The 27330-nt window shown below is 45.5% G+C and overlaps 1 protein-coding gene across 2 annotated transcripts in view; it reads left to right on the top strand.

Annotated features, from left to right (window-relative positions):
• LOC306856180 (breakpoint cluster region protein-like) overlaps nucleotides 1–27330 on the top strand; it is an 88043-nt gene that overhangs the window by 39142 nt on the left and 21571 nt on the right. For both annotated transcript variants that reach the window (XM_079395264.1, XM_079395265.1), the window contains exons 2-8: nucleotides 7119–7303; nucleotides 9674–9778; nucleotides 10610–10795; nucleotides 21216–21323; nucleotides 22332–22392; nucleotides 22656–22708; nucleotides 23830–23970. In XM_079395264.1, coding sequence (XP_079251390.1) covers nucleotides 7119–7303; nucleotides 9674–9778; nucleotides 10610–10795; nucleotides 21216–21323; nucleotides 22332–22392; nucleotides 22656–22708; nucleotides 23830–23970 — 839 coding nt within the window. The remainder of the gene's footprint in view (nucleotides 1–7118; nucleotides 7304–9673; nucleotides 9779–10609; nucleotides 10796–21215; nucleotides 21324–22331; nucleotides 22393–22655; nucleotides 22709–23829; nucleotides 23971–27330) is intronic.

Here is a 27330-nt window from a genome sequence, read left to right as displayed (position 1 = left end):
CAACATCTTTGGTGGGCAGAGGGTATGCACGCTCTCTAAACTCAGGTGGCTGCTGGGCGGGCGCAGCCTCCTCCGCATACCAGCTCCTCGCGCAAAAGGTCCTGACGGGCGCGCCCCAGGACCGCGGAGGGCGACCCCTACTGGGGTGGAGTGGCTTGCACCACTTCACCTCGGTGCCCTCCAGGGACTTGTCTGCTGACCCTGCCGCTGTTCCAGGGCACGGCCGGTCCCAGCGAATATATTTCTCAGGTTTGTCCGCCCGGCAGCGCGGAGCCGAGAAACTCGCCTCAGCCGCCAGATTACGCGTCTCATTCCGGTGCGCCGCATCGAGACAGCGGTCTGGCCGCTTCTCTGAACCCAGAGGTCAGTCTCGAGAGACTGATTCCCTTAGAAGATCATTGGGCAGCGAGCTGCCGAATGTGTCTCTTTGGGTCCTGCCTTGCAGGGTCTGGTTCGTTCAGAGGTCCTGACGGGTGAGCCCCAGGACTATGGAGGACGACCCCTACCGGGGTGGAGCGGCTTACACCGCGGCACACGGTGACCGTCTCCCCTCGGTGCCCTCCAGGGACTTGTCTGCTGACCCTGCCGCTGTTCCAGGGCACAGCCGGTCCCAGCGAGTATATTTCTCAGGTTTGTCCGCCCGGCAGCGCGGAGCCGAGAAACTCGCCTCAGCCGCCAGGTTACGCGTCTCCTGCCGGTGCGCCGCTTCAAGACAGCGGTCTGGCTGCACCAGAGGTCAGTCTCGAGAGACCGATTCCCTTAGTAGAGCATTTGACAGCCTGGCAGCGGCTGCCGAATGTGTCTCCTTGGGTCCTGCAGACCGTAGCGAAAGGCTATCGTATTCAGTTCGGCGGGCCACCCCCGCCGTTCTGCGGGGTTGTTATGACTGCGGTCCGCCCCGGGCAGGCTCTGGTTGTGGAACAGGAAGTTGGTACTCTGCGGAGGAAGGAAGCCATCGAGTTGGTTCCTCCTCACGAGACCCAGTCCGGTTTCTACAGCCGGTACTTCATTGTTCCGAAGAAGGATGGAGGGCTGAGGCCCATACTGGATCTGCGTCTACTGAACCGCTCAGTCAGAAAGCTGAAGTTCAGGATGCTTACTATCAAGCAGGTCGTGACTCAAATCAGGTCCGAGGACTGGTTTGTCACGATAGATCTCAAAGACGCATATTTCCATGTTTCCATCCTTCCTTCTCACAGGAAGTTCCTGAGGTTCGTCTTTGGGGGGAAAGCGTACCAATATCGGGTTCTTCCCTTCGGCCTAGCACTTTTACCCCGCACTTTCACCAAGTGTGTGGATGCGGCACTGGCCCCGTTGCGGCTTCAGGGCATCCGCATACTCAATTATATCGACGATTGGTTGATCCTCGCTCAATCAGAGCTGTTGGCGGTTCGGCATCGAGATGTCGTTCTCGCCCACATGAAAGAACTGGGGTTGAGACTGAACGCCAAGAAAAGTGTGCTTTCTCCGGTTCTGAGAATCACTTATCTAGGCGTGGTGTGGGATTCGACCACGATGCAGGCACGATTGTCCCCTGCTCGGATCGAGTCGATCCTTACTACAGTCAGGAGAGTGCGAGAAGGCCAGTCACTCACTGTCAAGCAGTTTCAGAGACTGCTGGGGCTCATGGCAGCTGCGTCCAGCGTGATACCTTCTGGCCTGCTGTACATGAGACCCCTACAGTGGTGGCTCAAGACCAAGGGGGTCTCCCTGAGGGGAAACTCACTCCGCGCTGTCAAAGTGTCACGCCGTTGTGTCCGTGCCTTCGACATGTGGAGGAATCCTTGGTTCTTGTCCCAGGGCCCGGTGTTGGGAGCTCCTTGTCGCCGCGTCTCGCTAGCGACGGACGCTTCCCTCACCGGTTGGGGTGCGGTCATGAGTGGCCACCCTGCCCGCGGTCTGTGGAGAGGTTGCCACCCGACGTGGCATATCAATCGGCTAGAGATGTTAGCGGTGTTCCGTGCACTCAAGCACTTCCTCCCAGACCTGAGAGATCACCACGTGCTGGTGCGCACCGACAGCACGGCAGTGGTCTCTTACATCAACCACCAAGGAGGTCTGCGGTCGCGCCCCTTGTACAAGCTGGCACACCAGATCCTTGTGTGGTCCCAGGGCAAGCTCTTATCTCTGAGAGCTATGCACATACATGGGCATCTCAATGTGGGAGCAGACATCCTGTTGAGGCAGGGGCTGAGGCCCGGGGAATGGAGGCTTCACCCCGAGGTGGTGAAGCAGATTTGGGGTATTTTCAGCCAGGCCCAGGTGGACCTCTTTGCGACTCAAGAGTCAGCACAATGTCCTCTCTGGTTCTCGCTGACCCCTCCAGCTCCTCTGGGACTGGACGCTATGGTACAGACGTGGCCGAGGCTCCGTCTGTATGCCTTCCCCCCGATCGCTCTGCTCCCTGGAGTTCTGGCGAGAGTGCGCCGGGACGAGGTCAGTCTACTGTTAGTAGCACCGTTCTGGCCGGGCCGAGTATGGTTCTCGGACCTGATATCTCTCCTCGACGGCACTCCGTGGGAAGTGCCCGTCAGGAGGGACCTCCTCTCACAGGCCGGGGGCACCGAGGTGCACCCTCGCCCGGAGTGATGGAAGCTGTTGGTGTGACGCCCTGAGGGGGCACAGCTCATAGCTTCCGGTCTGTCAACCGAGGTTGTCGAGACCATCCTCCAATCCAGAGCTCCCTCTACGAGGAAACTGTACGCCTTGAAGTGGAGGCTCTTCACTTCTTGGTGCGGGGACCGCCAGCTCGACCCAGTCAACTGCCCCGTTGGTGCAGTACTGGAGTTCCTGCAGGCCCGTTTCTCCGCAGGGGTAACCCATTACACTGTTAAGGTGTACGTGGCAGCTATTTCGTCATACCACGCCCTTACCGGTGGCCAGTCAGTGGGTAGACACCCCCTGGTTACACGTTTCCTCCGCGGTGCGCTGAGGCTGAGGCCTCCAGTACGATCTCGTCCCTACTTGGGATCTGGCTGTGGTTCTGGAGGCTCTGTGCAATGCACCTTTCGAGCCCATTCAGGAGATAACTGAGAGACTCCTCACTATCAAGACCGTTTTCTTATTGGCTATCACCTCTCTGAGGAGGGTGAGTGACCTTCAGGCCCTGACTACGGCCTCTATTCACTTTGCGCCCGGTTCGGCGAAAGTATTCCTCTACCCCCGCGTGGGGTATGTTCCGAAGGTCCCATCGGTCGTTCCACAGCCGGTCGTACTGCAGGCCTTCTGTCCTCTTCCCTTCGGGGAGCCAGACCAGGAGAAGCACAACCGTATGTGTCCAGTTGAGCACTAGACGCATACATCCACAGGTCCTCCCTGTGGAGAAAGCGGACCAGCTGCCCGTGTGCTATGGTCCGCCTAAGAGGGGTCTTCCTGCTACGAAGCCCTCCTCTTAGTAGGTGGATTGTGGGTGCCATGGCTTTGGCATACGAGGCCTCTGAGCTCCCCCCGCCGGTGGGAGTCAGAGCGCACTCAACCCGAGGTGTGGCGGCCTCCGAGGCCTTCTGGGCAGGTGTTCCATGCAGGACATCTGCAACGCAGCTGGGTGGTCCACGCCCCTGACTTTCGTTAGGTTCTATGACCTCGACATCCGAGCCACTCCCGGCTCCTCTGTCCTTTCGTCCTGACACCAGGCAGGGACTTGTCAGTCTGGCGGCGTTGGTATCTCGTTCCCATATGCGTTTTCGACGCAGCTCGAAGTTCCTGGAAGGGAACGTCTCAGGTTACGTATGTAACCATGGTTCCCTGAAGGGAACGAGACGCTGCGTCGCGTTGCCACACTTCCGGCATCCCTGCCAGCGCTTGCTTCATGACTTGAAGCTGAAGCCGGCTCCGCCGCACGTGCTTATATGCTTCCTGGTCGTGACGTCACCCCGCCCGTGACGCCTCGCCCTTGTTTGACTGATTACACATCATATTCAGAGCCTGGTCACGCTGAAGGCGTTCCCATATGCGTTTTCGACGCAGCGTCTCGTTCCCTTCAGGGAACCATGGTTACATACGTAACCTGAGACGTTTATACTGTCAGCATGCTAAAACTGATTCTGTGAAGCAACATCTCAAAACTCAGAGTATTGTAATCAACACTGAACAGAAAAAAGGAAAAAAATCTAGCTGACCTCATATTGATTGAAGTTACACAAATGCACACCTGATTTTGGTTTTATGTTTTTAAATGGATTTTTTTAAATCTGTACAGACAGGAAAAGTCTGCATAAGTAATATCAGCCAACACAGGCTGTATTCTTTTATTTTATGCCCTTAAAATGACACCTCATCAAATTAGCTTCTCTGTGCAATCCCTGTTTGATTCAATCGTGGCCTGAGGCGGTGCTTTACTCATTTCTGTTTAATTTTCACCTCCCCTTTTTCGTTCTTCATATTCATTTCTTTTCAGTGCGTGCGGTAGCTAGGGGTGGGGGGTATTAAATTGCCCGAAAATTGGATATTTAGGGAAACCAACTGTGGGGAACAAAATGGACCGACTTCTTTATCCCTGATTTGTCATTTTACATCTCTTTTCCCAGTTTTTTTTCTCCTCCCTAGAGGCCAGCCACTCATGGGTACCACACATACACGCACATTTTCTGCACTCTTATTTCCAGACTTTAATGGAACATGTGACACATGGGAGGAGGAAGGCGTGTCTTTAATTTATCTGGCAGATGCAGACCTCTGCAAAATCTCAGTCCCCATCACTACCCTCACCTATCCATCCAAAGAGCCCTGAAGGAGACGTCGGCTCTCACAGAAACATTAGCACCCCAATTCCTCCCACAAATTCTTTCCTATTCTTTCGAACCCAAATGATAGGATTATCTGAAGCCCTCTGGCACACATGCTGATGAGATTTTGGCAGTTTTGCAGCATTTCACCTCCCAGGCTTCCCCACTTCCACTGAGGGACGACATAGTGTAGGTTTCAATCTGCTCTTCATCCTGCAGGGAATAACCCTCTGTTACAGAGATCCTGGGATTTACTGCCCATGAGCAGGCCCACAGATTTCTGTAGAATTTGAAAACCCATGCTTTTTAATGAAGTATTTTGTTTAACCAATATTATTGTAGCATTCTTGGTTGCATTTAACACATTTTATCATGTCACTATCATGACTGTCCACGATTTATATGGAATTCTTGTTTGTCGTTACTGTACAAGTGTGTGTAGATTTCAGAAAGAGGATGGAAGTGCCGTCTAATTTTGTTTATAATGATGGTGATGATGATGATATTTCCAGATGTGCATGGCATGCTTCTCCTTCAGCCAAATAGCAGCAGACATCTGCGGGAAGCCAGAGGAAGGGATGAGAAAGAGTGTATGAAAGGGAGAGAGAGAGAGATGACAGAGGCAAAAGTGGGAGGATGAACGCTGAGGCAATGACAAGGCAGTGTGACTCAGAGTCAGCTAGAGCTGTTTCATGCTCATCTGGCTTTACGCATAAACACAGTGGGTCTCATTCCATTACAGTCTATACGGCCATATTAATGCGTACAATTTTTGTCAATGTTTTCACACAAATGTTATAATTAATAATTTGGACTTGAATTTATTCAAACTTAAATCTACAATTTATAGAGAAAAAATCCTGAGTACTGTGCAGAGTTTTGGGGTCAGTAAGGGTTTTTTATTATTATTATTATTTATTAATTAGTTTAGGATAGAAACTACTTTTATTTAGTATGTGCACCTTAAATTTATCAAAAGCATAGTAAGTAACGATTTTGCTATTTCAAATAAATGCTTCTTTTAAACCATTAATCTATTCATCAAAGAATCTTGAAAAAGTGTATCACATATTAAGCAGCTGTTTTCAACCCTGATAATAATAAGAAATGTTTCTAGAGCTGCAAATCAGCATATTAGAATAATTTCTGAAGGATTATGTGACACTGAGAACTGGAGTAATGGCTGCTAAAATTCAGCTTTGCCATCTTAGAAATAAATTAAATTTTTAAATATATTCCAATAGAAAACAGGTATTTTAAATTGTAATAATATTTCACAGTATTACTGTTTTACTGTGTTTTTGATCAAATAAATGCAGCTTTGGTGGGCATGAAAGACTTCTTTCAAAAACATCCCAAACCCCAAACTTTTGGATGGTAGTGTATATAGTATTTATTAATATTATAATATTTATTTTTAGAAATGTAATAGCTCAGTGACTCTTTAATAAGTTTTATTTCATAGTAAGCAAAATGATCAACGTTCATACGTGCTAGTAAACAAGTTGTGCAAATAGCAAACTGCACGAAAGTTTATGAAAACCTGTTTTCCATATCAAGTAAACACTCACATTGACATGTTTCTGTGGCCTTTTCTCTGGTTTTATAACTGCAGGAATTTTCCCACCTGCCAACAGGAAACTCTGAAAAACAAGGGAGGGATTCATCCGCAATGACTTTGTATTGACAGTTTCACTGTGTCTGTCAGTTGTTTAAAGCTGGCAGTGCATTATTGCTGTCACCTCTTTGAATATTTGTGTTGTGCAGAAGAAAGAAATTCACATTGGTTTGCAACAACTAACCCTTTAATGTCCTGCATATTCCTTCCAGAGGGTAACAGATGTGCTTGTCTTATATGATGGCAAAACAGTTAGTTTTAACTGAGAGCTTGTACTGAATAAATATGAGATCCTCTGGTGTGGCTGCCAGCAGCTTAATGGCCAAACCGGTTCAGAAAGAGGGAACTCGGGCTGCTCTTCTACAGGAGTGAGAGCGTTTGTCTTCCTTTATGTCTCTTCCTCTGGTGAGGGAAACTCTTTAATCCACAAAGTTATTTGTGATCTTAATGTATACAGAAAGTTCTGGCCTGTCTGCATTAATACCAAAACTTAAAACCCACTTCAGACATAATCTCATTGCTCTTTCAGAGCTCTAAGCTAATGTTAGACTGCCACTTAAACTGAATCAATTGAACACTGAGAATTTGAAACAGACTCTCTTAGCTGATGACATTAAGACATGGGGCATGAACTCTGTTTACCAATCAGTAGCTTTATTTCTGTGCAGTTCATTCTAGTAAGCATGGTTCAAAAGATATTTTACGTTTCATAAATTATGATGCTGTTCTTCCACTTGGTTTGTCAAGCGTATTCCTTTTTTTCCTACTTTTCACAGATGGTCCATTTACAGGCACTCCGCCCACCTATGGTTACGACGCGGATCGAGCGGAGGAGCAGCGCCAACACCATGACATTCTGCCCTACATCGACGACTCCCCCTCCTCCTCCCCTCACCTCAGCTCCAAGAGCCGCAGCAGTCGAGACACTCTCTCCTCCGGCTCGATCGAGTCCTCAAAGTCTGTAAGTCACCTCCTTGCCAGCCAGACAGTGATGAATCTGACATTTTGATTTTTTTGGCCTTTGAATAATTACGTTTATTTTACAAATACAAAAATAATTGATTAAACAAATATATGACTACAGAATGCCACAAATGACGAGTCATAATCATATTTTGTTGGGCATAGAGAGATGAATGCTTTCTTGGTGGTGTGCGAAGGTAAAAGAGTACGTATAAGAGATTTCTTTATGCATGCATGGATTCATGATAGGAATCCACCAAGTATATGCCATCTGTGAAGCAGTCCATTATGAATAATTGTACCAGTAAACCCACAGATATTTATAGCCTCAATGGTAATGGTACCAACCAGTGAGCTGTGAAATTTGGCAGATTTCAAAGCTTGCAGATTCTAAAGTGCTGAGTCTGCATAGTACAATTCTAATTGAACATTTAGTGCTTATCGCAGCTTAATAAATATTGTATAGCTCGGCACTGTGCAGAAGAATCTCACGTCGTTCATTGCATGCAATCATGCGTGATCTAAAAAAATTCTTTCTAGTTTCTATTGTTATCATGCCTTTCATTTCAGAGCCTCGGGAAACTGTCCTCATCATGCATAGTGGTCATCAAATTAAATTACTGATTGTAAAACAGAGCTTTCTTGCTTCATTGACACAGCCATTGGCTGTCAGATTGATTGATGTCCCTCCCTGCCAATACCAGGCCCAGAGGCAAGCAGTTTATTTGGGCCCGTATGACCTCCGTGTTTAGCTGTAGATACTCACCTGCACACACTCATGCACCCTTCCTCAGTAACACCTACATGCTTTACTTGTTTACTCAACATAGACACAACCAGGAATTGGAAATATGGATTGATTCAAAGAGGGATTTGCTATGAAAACGTCTTGAATTGAGCTGCAAATAAACCTGCAATTGACACTACAGAGGGGTGGTCACCCATTTTTCAGACACATTCTCCTCAAACACACAACCAGATTTGACTTTAATGAGCGCAAATTGCATGTTTAAGAATAGTCTTGACATGCTGTCACAAAGAACTGTTTTAGAATGCCACTCTATTCAGATTAAGCTAAAGAAAATCTAATGTGGTTTATTGAAATTCCAAAAGATTGAATTTAGACTTCTTTATAAGCAAATTATTGTGTTTAAGAAATCTCTTTAACTTTATATTGAAAGTTATACCTTTTCTGCATGTTGGCTTCATAATGGAACAAATCTGTTTTTTATTAGGTCTCATTTCAAAGTACAGTATAAGACAAATGAAAATCCAAAAGTGGGGCAACTTCCATTAGCTTCCAGATAGAAAAATAGGTATTGGAAAAGTTAAAGTGAATCAAACAAGTTTATAATAACTCATTTTTTATATACCTTATGTTTAAAATATCATCTAATTACATGTGGTTAAATATTTTTTATAATTTATCTATGTATTCCTAGTTGTTATTGATATACTGTACTGTGTATGTTCTTTAAACATGTTTGCTTCTTTCTCGTTGGAGAGGTTTGTAATTTTTGCCTGTTGTGTGTATGATGAGAAATATTTTCTCGTCTTTGCGTTTTCAGTAAGCGAGGGTTATTGTTTGAGCATCTGAGATGAGCTCAACTCATTCTCATGCGCTGGAACGCCGACATGCTTTGATTAATAAATATGTGGATGAATAAAAGATGGTGGTCTAGAGATACAGGGGTGCCCCCTGGGGTGAGACGTCTGGCACCCAAGAGTTCATGAATAAAACCTTGATTTCCACCTTTTCAGTAGCGGGATTTACTTTGTCACCAGGTGGGGTTTTACATCTAATATCAGTTGGTGAGATTAGAAGAAATGTATGCAGTGAAAGCATTTTAACGTCACCTCAGCTTAAAAACTCAAATCAAGCCAGTATAGTCTACAGTGATAACACAGTCATGTAGCAGATGGATGTTTTATCCTAAAATCTGGACTGGAAAGTCTCATGAGACTATCACAAACATCTGTGGTTTTCACTACCTGTGCTGTGGCCATGGAAACCAACATTTCAGGCCCACTTAGCCATCATCAGCACTCGGTAACCCTACACATGACACAAAATAGATATGCCTTGCTTTTGGATGGATTCTAGGTCTGTAGTATCTCTAATACTTTACTCAGGGCTTTGTGAATAGTGTAGACTACATAAAGGCCTTATTCAGTTCAAAGGTGTTATGAATTTCCCATGATTCTCATGTAGCCAAGACAGTTATTATAAGACCATAAAGCAGCTCCATTGAACCAGTGCCATATCGCTTTTTTATAGCTCTTTTCAGCGTTGCCAGTATGTAATTTAATGTCGTGATTTAAGAGTGTGTTGTTCAGAAGCGTGTGAGCTCTTTCTGTGTTCATGCAGGCGGAGTTGGACCTGGAGAAGGGATTGGAGATGAGGAAAAGGGTGTTGTCTGGAATCCTGGCCAGTGAAGAGACCTACCTCAGCCATCTGGAGGCGCTGTTACTGGTAAAAGTGCCTCAAGTTTGATTTTGCTAACAGTGCGTGATTAAATTTGCACAAGGAGTCTTAAGTAAGGCGTGTCAATCAGCTGAGTGATTATGCCACTGATCTTAAAATTAGATGATATTACCCATCATCTGCAACAGGCAAGTCATATATTTAAAAACATATAAATATGTGTTTGTGATGATTTACATTAGCAGGGCAAATTTAAGCCAAATGCAGACTCTAACTGAAACTTAGTATATGAAGTCCAAGGTCATACATGCATTTGCTTACACACTACTGTTTGGGGTCATTTTGATTTTTTTTAAGAAGCTGTTGCTCTATTTAAGGACACATTAAATTAATCAAAAGTGAGTTTAAGGATATTTATAATGCAACAAAAGATTTTTGTCATACAAATGCTCTTATTTTGAACTTTCTGTTCCTTAAAGATTCCTGAAAAATGTGTTTTTTATTATGGTTTCTCAACATTTTTTATAATTTTATAATATATTTTTCTAATAAATTTTTTTTTTGGACCACCAAATCAGCATGTTAGAATGATTAAATTAATGACTAAAGAATCACGTGACACTGAAGACTGGAGTGATGGCTGCTAAAAATTCAGCTTTGCCATCACAGGAATAAATTACATTTTAGCTGGAAAACCTATTTTGAATTGTAAAAATATTTTACTATATTACTGTTTTTGCTACATTGTTGATGGAATAAATAATCTTGAAGAGCATAAGAGACTTCTTACCAACCCAGCCTCAAAATTTTGAACAGTAGAGTATAGTTGATTAGATTGTCTCTAAAATGTTCAAATGTTTGTTCCTGCTCCTTTGTCAGCCCATGAAACCCCTGAAAGCAGCAGCCACCACCTCCCAGCCTGTCCTGACCGTTCAACAGATCGAAACCATCTTCTTTAAAGTGCCTGAACTCTACGAGATCCACAAAGAATTCTATGATAGCCTTTTACCCAGAGTGCAGCAGTGGAGTCACCACCAACGTGTGGGAGACCTTTTCCAAAAACAAGTGAGTAAAATTATCTAAACAGACCCCTTTTCAGGTTAAACACAACATAAAAATTAAATAGACCCTATTTACTTATTGTCAGCAAATTGTAATAACTTGCTCAGGGTCTGACATAATTTTTTTAAACTCCTCCCACCAAATCCCCAACTCCATTTTTAGTATGCACCACCCGCTTTATCACCATAATCTTGATGGATAATGTCCTGTCTTCCTTTTTGCACATAAAATATGTCCTGTTTCACTCTAAAGCAAACAGAATTGAATGTTGACTTAAAAAAAACGTATGTGTAATCAGAAACTGCTTTTTAATTTAATTGTAAATTGAGAATCTGATTTAGAGTAAAGAATTTTATCATAGTGGAACGCTTCAGCTGTCAAGTCTCTTTCCACTTTTGTACCCCATGAGGCTGAATAAGAATTAACATTTATCTCTAAATCAAGGAATCCTAAATGAATCATTTATGCCCCTAGAGCCACACCGCACAGTCACACAATGTCTGGACTGCAGGAGCCTGTGTTATGTTGAAAATCACATCTCAATGCTGCCTTTTTTCACCCAGCCACTTGGGCAGATTCTACAATGTGTGTTTTGTGTCTCGAGGAGAGGCTATTAATAGTGCCATTCGAAGATTGTGTTCTCTATCTCTGATCCCCCCCCCACGTTCTTTTCCATTGAGTTCTTTCCTCATGTGACTCTGCTGACTGTTAGGGGGGCAGATAGATCCCTCCTCGGTCTGTCCGGCCAGCGAACTCAGGAGTCATATTCCACATTTATTTATCTTTCCATTTTCCCCACTTTCACCATCCCACCCTTAATAAATGGAAGCTACAGTTGCCAAGTTGTGTTTTCTCCCAGAAGGTGCTGGGCTTTAAGTGAAGTGAAGTGACATACTGCCAAGTATGGTGACCCATACTCGGAATTCGTGCTCTGCATTTAACCCATCCAACGTGCACACACACAGCAGTGAACACACACACACTGTGAACACACACCTGGAGCAGTGGGCAGCCATTTATGCTGCGTTGGGGGTTCGGTGCCTTGCTCAAGGGCACCTCAGTCGTGGTATTGAGGGTGGAGAGAGCGCTGGACATTCACTCCCCCCACCTACAATCCCTGCCAGCCCGAGACTCGAACCTGCAACCTTTGGATTACGAGTCCGACTCTCTAACCATTAGGCCACGACTTCCCCAGGCTTTCCTCAGACAGTCAGTTAGTCAGTCAGGCAGTCATTTTGACCGGAGGCTATTTGTCACTGATCCCCTTACCCTCTCCCACATCTATTAACAAGAATCCGGAGGCAGGAGGCAAGGCAGTGCTCGAGGAGGCAGCCTCCATAAAAAGACACTTGCTCGCAGCAGGAGAGACAAGAAGATGAATGAACGTGAGAGATATAGTCAAAGTCGGTGATAGAAATGTCTCCTGCAGTTTGTGTTATTTTTGTCCTTCCCTACAGCTCATGTTGAGTAAGAAAACGCAATGCAAATCATGAGCAAAGTCATTACGGGAGTCTGCATTTCAAAGGTGATGTTCGATGTCCTGCTCCGCTGTGAGAAAGATGCTAATATTCCCGCTCACTTGTATTAAATGTTTTACGCCTGTCGCTGACACATGTATGTAAATTCTCTGGAGACTGTTCTCCTAGCAGCCAGAAATTCTGACATTCCCATCTTTTCTGTGACCTACTTAAACATCGTTAAATGCACAGAGCAGAGGAACATGCTTTCATCTTCAGCTGGGCTTGGCATATGGTCATGCCATCATGAGGAAGTGTGTTGAGGCTGAAAGGATGTGAACACTGCTGTGCTGAAGTCTATGTCAAGCTGTCTCAACCAGCTGACGTATCAATTTTTAGTTTGTCTGTCGTGTTTAGATGCATCTCAGCCTTCTCAAAACAGCCTTAGCGTACAAATTCTCTGTATTGACACCATAGACTATAAAAAAAGATGGACGACGTGTCTCCGCTTCCTTCCACTATAGAAAAGTGAAGCCAAAGCATCTCAGTATGGCCGTTGCCATCTTGAGAAAATGACGTCATTTGGAGCCTGAGTCTGCAGTAGAGTTTTGTTTGGAGCCCGAGTCTGCGCAGTAGTGTCGTGAAGTGGAGCCGCGGAATCAAACTCCCGTCCAAACTCCCGCAGACCCAATCAACCATAATGACACGCCCTGTTTTTATAGCATCAAATCACTAGCTAAAATCTAAAACTTATCACAAAAGCGAATCATTGAACATATATCAGCGTTATAACAACTACCTTAAATGACCAAAACCATATTTCGGAAAATTGTATTGGAAGTGCAATTTATTTTTTTAATTTGACTCAAGTCTCATTCGTTTACATGGAGAGGGCGGGGTTTATGACCTGTACTGCAGCCAACCACCAGGGGGCGATCAAAGAGCCCGCAGCTTCACTTTTAAGGATGAGTGAGACACACCCGATTGACACAATGAATAAATGGGCTGGTTATGTGTTATCTGAACGAGGAATATCATCCTGTCAACACAAGCGTTTGAGAGAGTTTGTAACCATAACCAGTGTACAAAAACGTCCTGCTTCCCGTCCTTTCTTTTTTTTTAAATGTACCAAAAAATCCTACACTTTTTTTTAAGCACATTTCAAATATCACAGTTATTAGCCGGGTTTCCATTACAGATTTGCATAAAACTTTTGCAATATTTTATAAATGACGATAAAAAACTTGTCCATCCATTCATTCAAGCTCCAAAAATGTCCTATTCCACTTTCAGACCTCAAACCTACCGTACTATAAACAGGAATATCCTTAAAAATTGGTGAGCTAAATGGGATCAGTATAGTACAAATAAACTTCATCAAATCAATCCTGTGGTTGGTGGAAACGTTATGTGCATTTTTAAAATTGGTAGGACCAAATTATCCGTACCCGCTGTCAAATAGGCAATTCCAGACCTAGGTGTTTGTTAATGAATTATGTCATTCCTCTTTAATGCCCCTTATGCCAAAGTCCATTATCTTTGAAGCACATTTTAGTTTGATGATGAATGGCTGAAATGTCAAGCAACTAGAACTAATGTTGTGTGTGTGCTCGTGAGGCGTCTGCGCGATCAGATGGGTTTAATAAAATAAAAATATAAAGAAAAGAAATAAAATGCATTGAGTGTCACAAAAAATGAGCGTAGCCTATACTTGTAACAGTTTCTTTTTCCTTTTATTAAGAGATATGTATTTTGTGTAGTCTTATTTATTTTATTCCTTTTACAGACTTGATTTCTGTTTTTGCCCATTCACAGAAGCACTGCAGGTGTGTGATGTGTGAATCGTCATGGTCTGTTGTTTAAAACTGTTGAAAAAATTGCATTCTAATCTTACTGGTTAATGATCGACTAAAGAGCTTCGGTTGTTGGTCAGGAAAGTAATCTAAATTAATAAAATTCTGTCATTATACAATTCTCCACCAGATTTACTATGCTGCAAGCAAGTTCAGGTAACTCAGAAACTTGCCTACACGAGCTGAGACCAGATGTGAGATTTGATTGGATGCTCACGTACATATTGATAAATTCCAAGTTTTGTGTAGAAACGACCGTATGCCCATGTCATATGTTCATTTCGTAAATGAGGCCCATAGTGTCTACTCTGACTACGGTCTCTTTGTTTAGTTGGTTTCCTATGCTTTTAACACATTTGATTGAAGTTACTTCAGTCTGTTTACATTTCTACATTTTAAGTTTCTAAAGCTTAACACATCCCTTCACCGCGCTCAGCCACGTTTTGACATGACCCAGCATGTGTTATCGTTGCTTTATCACGGTCATCATCCCTCTCCACGCTGTAATGAGGTTGTCGCAGAGTAAATTCCCGTCCGCCATGCTGCAGATAGATTCTGGCCCAGAGCGGCTGTTTCTGCTCAGCATGGAGAGGATTGCACACACGGCGAAAATTACATCACTTATGGTCTCTTTGGTCTGTGCAAAATAAAAGATTTATCTCCGAATGTAAGTGACCAATGGCGTCACTTGGGGTTGTGGGGTGAAACTGAAGTATAACTAAAGTCATACAGGTATGGAATGACTGTCATGATCGGCTGAAGGGAAGAGGAAACAAGATGCAAGTGAAATGACAGGGTTTATTGATGAAATGAAGTGAGACACCGACAGGACTGTGGTACTGGAGTGACACAGGAACTGGATGGGCTACACGGTGGAGTGGTGGTGAAGACAGACCCAACGACGACAGGGGAACTCCAGACACGAGACGAGGACACCAACACGAACTCCGATCCACGAACACCAGACGGGACACCAGATGACGAGATGACGACGAGAAGACTGGAACACTGTACGTGGGTAGACATCAAGAACAATCTGGCAGAGGAGAGGAATGAGAGAGAGGTATTTATGGTAGAGGAAATGGGCTACAGCTGGCTCAGTGATGAGACACAGCTGAAGGGAGTGAGTGGATGACGGCTCGGCCACGCCCCTGCACGTACAACACGCACGCACATGACAAACCACGGGACGAGGTGAGACCGTGGGTAAGTGAACCGTGACAGTACCCCTCCCCTAAGAACGCCTCCTGGCGTTCCCAGGTGCTCCTACCTGTCGATTATAGTCATCGATCAGAGAGTGATCCAGTATGTCTCTCGCAGGTACCCAACTTCTCTCCTCCGGACCGTAACCCTCCCAGTCCACCAAGTACTGGAATCCGCGTCCCCTCCGCCTAGAGTCCAGTATGCGGTTTACCGAATATGTGGGTTACCCGTCTACGAGTCGCGGCGGGGGGGGAACCGGAGCAGGCGGGTTAATAGGGGAATGAAAAACGGGTTTAACTTTGGACACATGAAAGACAGGATGAATCCTCCTGTACACTGGAGGAAGGTTGAGGCGGACTGCCACCGGACTAATGATCTTGGTGACAGTGAACGGGCCAATGAATTTGGGCGCGAGCTTATTAGCGACGGAGCGGAGAGGAATGTTCTTAGTAGAAAGCCACACTTTTTGACCAACGACGTAAACGGGAGGCTTCGACCGGTGGCGATCGGCCTTGGCCTTGGTGCGCGCCCCCACTTGGAGTAGAGTCTCACGGGCTCTGGTCCAAGTGCGGTGACACCTCTGGACAAAGGCGTGAGCAGAGGGGACCGCGACTACGGATTCCAGACTAGGAAAAATAGGTGGCTGGTACCCTAAACTACATTCAAACGGAGACAGGCCCGTGGATGACACTGGTAATGCATTGTGGGCGTACTCCACCATAGAAAGCTGCTGGCTCCAAGAGGAAGGAGACCAGACATCGCAACACTCTCTCCAAATCTTGGTTGGCTCTCTCGGTCTGGCCATTGCTCTGGGGATGAAACCCGGAGGACAGACTGACAGTCGCTCCCAGTAATCTACAGAACTCTTGCCAAAACTTAGACACAAACTGGGGACCCCTGTCGGAGACCACGTCTACCGGGAGGCCATGTAAGCGAAAGACGTGGTCTACGACAGTTACCGCTGTCTCCTTGGCTGAAGGTAATTTGGGCAAGGGAATGAAATGTGCTGCCTTCGAGAATCGGTCCACCACGGTCAAAACAACCGTGTTGCCCTGAGAGGGCGGGAGGGCGGTGACAAAATCTAGCGCGATGTGGGACCAGGGTCTCGAAGGCACAGGCAGCGGTTGGAGTAACCCATCTGGGGGCCGATTGGAAGTCTTACCAGTGGCACAAACCGAGCAAGCCAAAACAAAACTGTGAATGTCGCGAGCCATGCGCGGCCACCAGAATCGTTGCTTGACCAAAAATCCGGTGCGATTGACTCCTGGATGGCAAGCCACGTTGGAACAATGGCCCCACTGGATAACGTCAGACCTTAATTCCTCCGGCACAAATAATCGATTCGGTGGGCAACCGGGCGGAGGCATTACCCCTTCTAGAGCCGTCTTGACCCTCGATTCGACCTCCCATGTCAGAGCGGAGACGAAAAGCGTCTCGGGTAAAATGCACTCGGGAGTTGACGGGCGTTCGGAATTGTCAAAAATACGAGATAAAGAATCGGGTTTGATGTTCTTGGAACCCGGGCGGTACGAGAGAGAAAAATCAAAACGACCGAAAAAAAGTGCCCACCGCGCCTGCCTGGAATTCAATCTTTTAGCAGTTCTGATATATTCTAGGTTCTTATGATCGGTCCAGACGATGAAAGGTACCCCTGACCCTTCCAACCAGTGACGCCATTCCTCCAACGCTAGCTTGACGGCCAACAACTCTCTGTTACCAATGTCATAATTGCGTTCGGCTGGCGATAAACGATGGGATAAAAACGCGCAGGGATGCATCCTGCCGTCCGTGGAAGAGCGCTGGGAAAGAACTGCACCTACCCCCACCTCTGACGCATCGACCTCCACCACAAACTGACGTGAGGAATCAGGGGCTATGAGGATGGGAGCCGAAACAAAGCGGCTCTTGAGTTTAGTAAACGCAAGCTCGGCTGCGTTAGACCACCTGAACGTGGTTCTGGGGGAGGTCAAGGCAGTCAGAGGCGCGGCTAGTTGGCTGAAATTGCGAATAAAGCGCCGGTAGAAGTTGGCGAAACCCAGAAACCTCTGTAGGGCCTTACGGGAATCTGGGCTTGGCCAATCCACCACAGCCTTGACTTTGTCAGGATCCATGCGCACCGCCCCGGACGACACAATATATCCCAAAAATGGAACAGACTGTGCATGAAACGCGCATTTCTCCGCCTTGACAAAAAGCCCATTCTCTAGCAACCTCTGAAGCACTCGTCGGACGTGCTGCACATGCTCCTGGAGAGATGAAGAAAAAATCAATACGTCATCCAGGTAAACATATATGAATTGATCGACCATATCTCGCAGCACATCATTGACGAGTGCCTGGAAGACCGCTGGGGAGTTGGACAGCCCGAAGGGCATGACCAAATATTCAAAGTGCCCCCTAGGGGTGTTAAAAGCAGTCTTCCATTCATCCCCCTCCCTGATGCGGACCAAATGATAAGCGTTACGTAAATCCAATTTCGTGAAGATAGCCGCTCCCTGCAACCTCTCGAAGGCTGAAGACATCAACGGCAAAGGATAAGTATTCTTTACCGTGATGTTGTTCAACCCTCGGTAGTCGATGCAAGGACGCAGGGATCCGTCCTTCTTCCCCACAAAAAAGAACCCCGCCCCCGCTGGAGAAGAGGAAGGGCGGATGAACCCAGAAGCTAGAGAATCAGAAATATATTTCTCCATAGCCTCCCTTTCTGGAACAGAAAGCGAATATAATTTGCCCTTAGGCGGAAACGTACCTGGCAGTAAATCTATAGCACAGTCGTAAGGACGATGCGGAGGAAGAGAAGCTGCTCGAGACTTACTGAATACCTCCCTCAGGTCCTGGTACTCCGCGGGCACGTTTGACAGATCCACTGCCTCCTCCTGAAACATAGAAACAGAGACAGACGGACAAGCAGACACAAGACAGGACTTATGACACTGATTGCTCCAAGCGGTGATAGTTCTGTGATGCCAGTCAATTTTAGGGTTATGGGAAATGAGCCAGGGGTGGCCGAGCACGACGGGTGCTAGGGGTGAGTCCATGATAAGGAAGGCGATGGTTTCAGAATGATTGCCTGACGTGATGAGTGTGATGGGTTCAGTGATAAGGCCAATGGTGGGAAGCTCTTGGCCGTTGAGGGCGTGAACAGAAATCTTGTGAGTGAGGGGTTTGGTGGGAATGTTGAGTCTCTTGGCTAATGATGAGTCCAAAAAATTACCCTCGGCTCCCGAGTCCAGCAGGGCTTGACCGTAGTGAGAGTTAGTAGCCCATCTCAGTCTCACCGGAAGGAGGGTAGAAGATGTTGATGAGGTCTTTTTGGCGGAGATCCCGCCCGACAGTAGCCTCATGCTTACCGTCGGGCTTGGTCTTTTACCGGACATCTATCTCGAAGATGTCCCGCCCCTCCGCAGTATAGGCAAAGACCAAGGGATCTCCGTCTGTCCTTCTCCTCCCGGGAGAGCCGAGCCCGCCCCACCTGCATGGATTCGAGATCGTAGTCGGAACTGGCCGCGTCCCCGTCGTTGGTGCGGCGACTCTCAAACCCACCAGGGACTCGACTGGCCAGGACGCGAGCCTCCGCTCTAGAGAGCCGTGCGTCCACCCGGATGGCTAGTTCGATGAGTTTGTCGAGTGTGGTGGGGAGGTCCAGGACGTAGATCTCCCTGTGGACGCGGTCAGCCAACCCATGCAGGAACATGTCCCACTGCGCCTCCTCGTTCCAGCGACACTCCGCCGCCAGGGTGCGGAACTCGATAGAATAGTCAGCGACTGACCTCGCACCCTGACGGAGATCAGCGAGCATTCTGGCCGCCTCCCTTCCGGCGGCGGCGCGGTCGAATACCCGCCTCATTTCCTCTGAAAGCGCTTGGAACGAGGTACAGCATGGGTCTTGATTTTCCCACACCGCCGTTCCCCAAAGTGCCGCTCTCCCAGTGAGCAGGGTGAGAACAAACGCCACCTTACTTTGCTCCCCGCTGAAGGTCCGGGGCTGGAGGGCGAAGTGCATCGAACACCTTGTTAGGAACGCCCTGCAGTAGTTGGGTTCCCCGCCGTACGCTTCCGGGATAGGTAGGCGTGGCTCCAACTGGGAGAGGGGTTCCGATGGCGTGGGAGGAGTAGGCGGCGTGGGTGGCGCAGTGGTAGCTCGTAACTGTTGAAACTGTTGGGTGAGCTCGGATACCTGTGTCACAAGAGCCTGAATAGCACGACCCGTGTTACTCAGGCTCGCTTCCTGATTGTTCATCCTGTCGATGCTCTGGGCGATGAAGTCTTCCAGGGCTGAGGATGAACCACTCGCTGCTTCCATAGCATGGCCAGATTGTTCTGTCATGATCGGCTGAAGGGAAGAGGAAACAAGATGCAAGTGAAATGACAGGGTTTATTGATGAAATGAAGTGAGACACCGACAGGACTGTGGTACTGGAGTGACACAGGAACTGGATGGGCTACACGGTGGAGTGGTGGTGAAGACAGACCCAACGACGACAGGGGAACTCCAGACACGAGACGAGGACACGACGACACCAACACGAACTCCGATCCACGAACACCAGACGGGACACCAGATGACGAGATGACGACGAGAAGACTGGAACACTGTACGTGGGTAGACATCAAGAACAATCTGGCAGAGGAGAGGAATGAGAGAGAGGTATTTATGGTAGAAGAAATGGGCTACAGCTGGCTCAGTGATGAGACACAGCTGAAGGGAGTGAGTGGATGACGGCTCGGCCACGCCCCTGCACGTACAACACGCACGCACATGACAAACCACGGGACGAGGTGAGACCGTGGGTAAGTGAACCGTGACAATGACATGAAGATGAATAAATCACCACTTTGGAATTAAGGTTCTATCTGCATTCTGAGCAGTTTTGAAATACTGAGCTTCAAAGTTTTTGCGTTCCATATACTTTATTTTTTTTGAGCTGACAGGAAGTGAAGTGGGAGAGAGAGGGGGCAGGATCTGGAAAGGTCCTCGAATTGGGATTCGAACTCGAGATGCCCGTAGCGCAGCAGCACTGTATGTCGGCACACTGCCCACGAGGCTATAGGCGCTGACTGAACCTTTTTGTTTTCTAAAAAACAAAAATCTGAAAAACATATACACAACTAAGAATAGGTCACAGAATAAGAATATGTGAATAACTCAATTTTGACAAAAATGTCAGATAGAACCTTATAATTCTAAGGTAACAATGTAACAAAAGGGTCATAAGGGCAAAAACTTGGTAGAAAATCTAATCTAAAACTAATAAAATGAAAGTGTAAAGCTAAATTACTACAGATTATGACTGTTTGAAGAAATCAAAAACAAATTCTACAGTATAGTTGAATATGTACTCTTAAACTGTCAAATCCACATGGTCAGTCCAGGCAGACAAATGTTTTAGCTAGCTCAGCTCCAGCTTATTTATTATCATGCATATACACCCACACAACCCCTTTATCATCTAATGTATATTTGTGTTTTTGAGAGATTGATTGAGCCGTTTCCAGAGAGAGGTTTTCAGCTCTAACAGGATGGCTATTGAGTTTGGATGGGCTAAATCAGATTTTCAAATGTGCTTTTTACAAGCGCCAGCCGCACGCATTAATTGCTCACTGTAGAGTTGGCCTCTGCTGCCATGGCAACCGCTTTAGGCTCTATAGCCATGCACAGCAACGGCCCAGCTGCTCCTGCGGCGATGACACTGTCCCCTCTGTCTGCCCCATGTCACCACAGCGAGTCCATGCGTGCATCTCACTCATTACTGATAGTGTCGCTGTTAGCCAGAAGCGGGAACTGTCATCTTGGATATGCTCATAAATCTCAACAGTTTGCCTACTGTTTTAAAGTCCACCATACATGGGCAACAAAGACAAAAAGATACATGAGTGGATATGACTCTCTTTTGTTTTCTCTTCCTGCAGGCTAGCCAGCTTGGAGTGTACAGGGCCTTTGTGGATAATTATGAACTTGCGGTGGAGACCGCAGAGAAGTGCTGTCAAGCAAACACACAGTTCGCAGAGATCTCTGAGGTAATGCCTACTAGAGTGCTCAAGGTCTTATTCTAATATGAGAACAGATACCTCTACCCAAAATCCCCAGCTTAGAAGCAATAGAATTAGTACCCTATGAAATCTGTTTTATTTTAAAGTTAGAAAACAAGAAAGTGGAATTGTAGCTTCAACAACGTCCAATCAGATCTACTGTGATGCATCCTGCCATCAAAAAACAAGAAATTTCCAGCTTTTATGCGGGTCTTTACCTGCCGAACTCCTCCATAGGGTCACTCAGAATGACTGATTAACCAGAGAGACCAGGATAGCAAATCTAAACGTGGCGCTCAACGCTCTTCAGAGTTCAGCGGGAGATTTTATGCCTTGCTAACTGTTTTGAAGAGAGGGTGTCTGGAATAAAATCTACATGATGCTCACCTCGTCCCACTTTATTCCCCCTACCAGCCGTTGTCATGCCAACTTCTCTTTACACTTTGGATATTTCTCCCTTCTAGCACGACCAAAAGCGAACATTAAGATAATTGTTTGTTCACATTGGCGGGGATGGACAATTTTTGTAATGGGTTCTAGAGCGTATTTCCTCCAGTGTAAAGCTTGCAATAGGAAACATTTACTTAGTGCCTACCATATGTAGATCAAATGTGACAAGCTAATTTATTCTTTTAGTCTCTGCCGAAAGGGATTCTTTCAATATACAGAGAATAGAGGAAAGAGAAGTTGAATATACACCATAACAGAATTAGTACACAGTCAAGTATTTAACAGCAAGTTTTGTTTATTTTTTACATGTAATGTTTGGAATATCATGTGCTATTTACAAGTCTGATAAGCTGTACAATCTACATAGCAATCCATCTACATAACCAGCTATCATTTGTCAGGAGAATATCTGCTGTAATATGGTGAAAATAGTTGTTCTGTAATAGTAATCTGATGTTCTTTATGAGATCACATTTACCAGCTCTGCATGATGGTGTGCACTTCACAGGTTTATTGATCCTGAGTTTGTCTCTGATATCTCTGCAGAGTCTCAAGGTCAGGAGCACCAAGGAGTGCAAGGATCTGACAGCCAAATACTCACTGGAAAGTAAGAAACAACAGGATTGCGTTTATTGTTTTCATATTATATGGTCATTATATTATATGTAGTATTTTCATTGAGCTTAAGTGTTGCACATTTTGCTCTCAGCATGACATGTCGTTCCTTCTTTTAAATTCAGTTGCATAAAACCCATTGAGTGGGTGGATTAGATAAGGTTTCAAACATCGGCATTTGAGCCTGCAGTATGAAAGAGGCTCTTGTGAATAATCGCCCACTGTGTGTGTTCTCTTCTGTCTTGTCTTTGCCAGCTCTGCTCTATAAACCAGTGGACAGAGTGACCCGGAGCACGCTTGTTTTACATGTGAGTCACGTTTATTATATTTTCTTTATGTATTAGATAAATGTTTGTTTATCACTTTTACTATTGCTCATATTTAGGATACGTTCCAATCGCAAGATAGTGCCTTGGGAAGTTTACTTTCCATGGCCATCCTAAGTGAGATTCCACATTGTAAGTAGTGTACTTAGTCCAAAGGGCACTGTAAACAACTTAGGGAACAAATGTACATCGGTGAATCTACCAATCCAGAAAATGTGAAAAAGAACAACCCAGTAAACACTTTTTTTTTTTTTTTGGTAAGCCTCTCACTGCAAGCTTGTGAAAAAACAAGCCGCTTAGATTTTGCTCCCCCTGTTACGTAAAAAGAGGAACTTATTATAATATTACAGCCCCTTAATCTGCATTTTTCCACCTACGGCGCTGCCGTTGTGTTTTCACAAGCAACAACAGTGTGTACCAGTTCTAATGCCATGGTGAAAGTTCGAGCAAAGCATGCTAACTGTTCTGTCTTTGGCTGCACTGATGAGCACAGAACACTGTTTGGAGTCCCAGCCTCAGAGGAGACAAGAGAGAAGTGGATTTATTGATTTATTTACTGTATGTTATGCTGCTACCACACCGATCTAATATAAACATGCAATTTCTTTCCCAGCTGTTTACCTTCAGACATAACCAACTGTTTTTGTAACTTGTGTGTTTTTCTCATAAACTTATGTGTATTTGACCGTTTAAGCACAATAAGACACGAAAGAGATCTTAGATTAGTACTCACATGCTGTGTGACAGCCATTTTCTGTGTGCGTGCTTCGGATGTGTGCGCTCAGAAAACCGTATATCAGAATTTTAAACTAACATGGTTTAAAATCCATGATTACAGCGCAATAGACATGATCATCAAAACCAAACAGATGTTTTTTTAGCAGAGTATGTGAGGAACCAACTGTAAAAACAGCCCTATTCTGCAAAAGAGGGCACGGAGCAGCAGCTCATTTGCATTTAAAGAGATATGTGGTATTTTGAGCTGAAACTTCACTGACACATTCTCGGGACACCTGAGACTTATGTCTTGTTAAAAGGGGAAATAATAGGTCTCCTTTAAATCAGTTTTTTGGTTGAATGTTTGTGTTTTTTTTTTTATACAGGATCTTCTGAAACACACACCTTCCAGTCATCCAGATTACCCCCTCCTGCAGGATGCCCTCCGCATCTCACAGAACTTCCTGTCTAGCATTAACGAAGAGAGCACGCCGCGCCGCCAGTCCATGACAGTGAAGAAGGGAGAGGTGAGTGCAGAAACCCCTCCTTCCTTCCATCTTACCCTCTCTCATAAGTCCTCCATCTTGTTCACGATGGAGAGTGTTTGTCAAAAACATATTTTTAAAGGGCACAGAAATGTCAGAATTCCAGGTTGCACATACTGCAGGTGCCCTGAAGCCATCCAGCCAATGAGCTCCCATCAGGATATACAGACAGTCATTTCCATCCATCTCAAAGCCGGCCCACCCTCTGCTCTCCGCACAACCTATCCTTGGGCGACTCTTCATTCTCTCTATTTCACACTATCATATACTCTCCATCTCCACAGAGGGTTTATGCTATAAATAAAACATCCTCTATTTGTTACTGAACTCTTTGCTGCATTTGAGTTGTTTGTGCTCAGATCTAGTGGGATTTATTTTTAATCATCTCTTCGGTATCTGCTTATTTCTGCTCTTGAGTCATGATGATGTCATTCGTTAAAGGCGGTAAGAAAGCGCACACCTTCGTTGACCCTTAATGAGAATTATCTTGGGAAGATATAATTTTGTTTTTGACACAGAGACTCTCTGTGCCTCCCCCTTCATTCCTGCAATGTGGCCTCAGGAGAGTGGCAGATGAATTGTTGCTGTGTGTGATTGATGGCGAGCAGCGCTTGCGTGTAATTTGCCTTAATGAGCCACCTCGCAACTCATTGATTATTCATAAAAGGCCATCTTGTGTGGAGCAGGCTCCACCTACTTCGAGTAAACAGTGAGGAGGAGTTTGCTACCGCTCTCTAAACCCCTCCCGCCCTCCTCCCTCAGGCGCATGTGGACGGACCAACTGATCAAATATTGATAGTGTGTGCATGAAACTCATGGAACTCATGGAAATCAATGTGTTGTTGTGGAGCTTATTGTCTTTCAGTCCAAACTAAGAAAACACAAGCCTTAGTTTACTTTCCTTTTGTTTTTATAGTTTCTTGATGATTTAATAACCATGATTTCTTTATTAGCTCAGGCCTGCATCACTAATACTATTGCTCATACTTTAAGAGACCATGATTATTAAATTTTGCTATGTAGCATCCGGCACTGTTTAGGGAAAAGAAAGGAAAGGAAAAGAAAAGAAAAGAAAAGAAAGGAAAGGAAAGGAAAGGAAAGGAAAGGACGTGTGGCCAAGTATGGTGATGATGATGATGATGATGATGATGATGCATTTATATAGCGCATTTATTGTGTATTGCCGTACACCCAAAGCGCTTTACAATCATGTGGGGGTCTCTCCTCAACCACCACCAGTGTGCAGCATCCACTTGGATGATGCGACGGCAGCCACAGTACAACGGCGCCAGTGCGCTCACCACACACCAGCTACAGGTGGAGAGGAGAGAGTGATAGAGCCAATCAAGTGGATGGGGATTATTAGGAGGCCATGATTGAAGGGCCAGTGGAGGGAATTTGGCCGGGACACCGGGGTTACACCCCTACTCTTTACGAGAAGTGCCATGGGATGGCCCATGGTGTATGTACGGAGTATGGTGACCCATACTCAGAATTTGTGCTCTGCATTTACCCATCCAAGTGCACACACACAGCAGTGAGAAGTGAACACACACACACACCGTGAACACACACCTGGAGCAGTGGGCAGCCATATTGGGGGTTCGGTGCCTTACTCAAGGGTCTCACCTCAGTCGTGGTATTGAGGGTGGAGAGAGCACTGAATATTCACTCACCCACCTACAATCCCTGCCGGACCTGAGACTCGAATCCGCAACCTCGGGTTACAGGTCCGACTCTCTAACCATTAGGCCATGACAAAATAGTATCATTTTTAGCCATTTATTGGTTTCCTGCAATAACAAAAATAATTACTGGCTTATTGGCATCGACTGTAATTTAGTACTTTTTATTGTTTCATTAATTTGTTTCATTTAGTTATTCTAGAGATGCATCTAGCTTGAGTGGAGAGGTACAGTATGGCGCCCTAAGCTTACTTCTTTGGTTGATGCCAATGAACAATTATCTCATTATTTAAGAGTAACTTCAGAACTGATATCAGTGGGCAGCTAGAAGCATTAGCATGATTGTTCAGGTCATGTTTGCGTTGATTAGCTATGGGCTTCTAGTGTTACCCGTGCTGGAAACTGGAGTTATGCGGGTGAGAGAGAGAAGAGATTCAGGGTGGCCCCAAAGGCCTGCACTAGCTGGGTCGAAGCCACTTAATTAAAATGCAAATGAACCTGCCGATTTCACAAAGCAGCTTTCAGAGTCTGCGATACATGCGCACGCAGCGATGTGTGATGGGCTTTGTATGTAGCTGCACATACTTGACATTGCAGACCGTGTATGCACACACACTCATTCACAATGTAAATGTGTATATGAAGTGTCTGCACTATGCACAAAAGACACTCAAACGCACAAAAGCAATCCAAACATGCTAGTGCCTGAATATACACATCAAATGTATATGCATACACAACCTGATGACCTTGGGTTTGTCAAAGCCACCTGCTCTGTTCAAAAGACCATCACAAATGTATGCACATCAACACATACCACACACAGACTCATGTGATGAGCATTTTGCTTCTCACTGTACCTTTAGGACACAGAGGTAATTTAAGCACATAAAAATTTCCTTCATTCTTTATGAACAATGTAATGCTGTCAGGGATATGCCCGTAATACTAATAAAAGTAATAATTTTAAGTAGCTTGTTATGGTAAGAAGGCTAAAAATGTGCAACCCAGAGGGCGTTCTGTCTTTACCACATAAACACAAACTGTATGAGCCGCTCCGTTTTTTATTTTGAATGGCTGTGTGTTTAATTTTCAGTGGTTTCAGTCTATTTGTAGTGGGTGATTATGAGATATTGCTATTGTCATGTTTGTACTGGAGGCAAACTGTTGGAAAATGTCATCTGATGTGCTAAGACAGCTCATTTGAGCTTCTCGTCTTTTACAGAGAGGAAGATACTGGTATAGATTTACAAACAGTGTACTGTACAAGTGTTTGCAGAAGAAATTTAAGATACCAAGCTTGTTTGTTTTGGTCATGTGTGTATGTGTGTGTGTGTGTGTGTGTGTGTGTGTGTGTGTATGCCCGTGTCTTGCAGGGTGAAGAAGAAAGAGAGAGGAAGAAAGGCTTTGCATTTAGCCTACAGTGAGATTGTTCTGGAAATGCCAGTCATGTAACTGCTGATATATAGTGCTCTTTGAAAGAAACACAGTTTAATGTCTGCTGCTGGGTGCATGTTTTTATAGTATTGTTGTTTGTTGGATAGAAAATATAAGGGACGGAACAGCCTATTATGTAAAGTTAACAGTTTCCTGGCCTTTTAGAGGATCTTTGTGCACTGTATGTTTTAGCCTGAGTTAGACCACAGAATATCCCTAA

This window comes from Barbus barbus, assembly GCF_936440315.1.
Source record: "Barbus barbus genome assembly, chromosome: 36".
NCBI classification, from domain to species: domain Eukaryota; kingdom Metazoa; phylum Chordata; class Actinopteri; order Cypriniformes; family Cyprinidae; genus Barbus; species Barbus barbus.
Note: the sequence above shows the minus strand (reverse complement) of the source record. Positions and strands in the feature narration are given on the sequence as shown.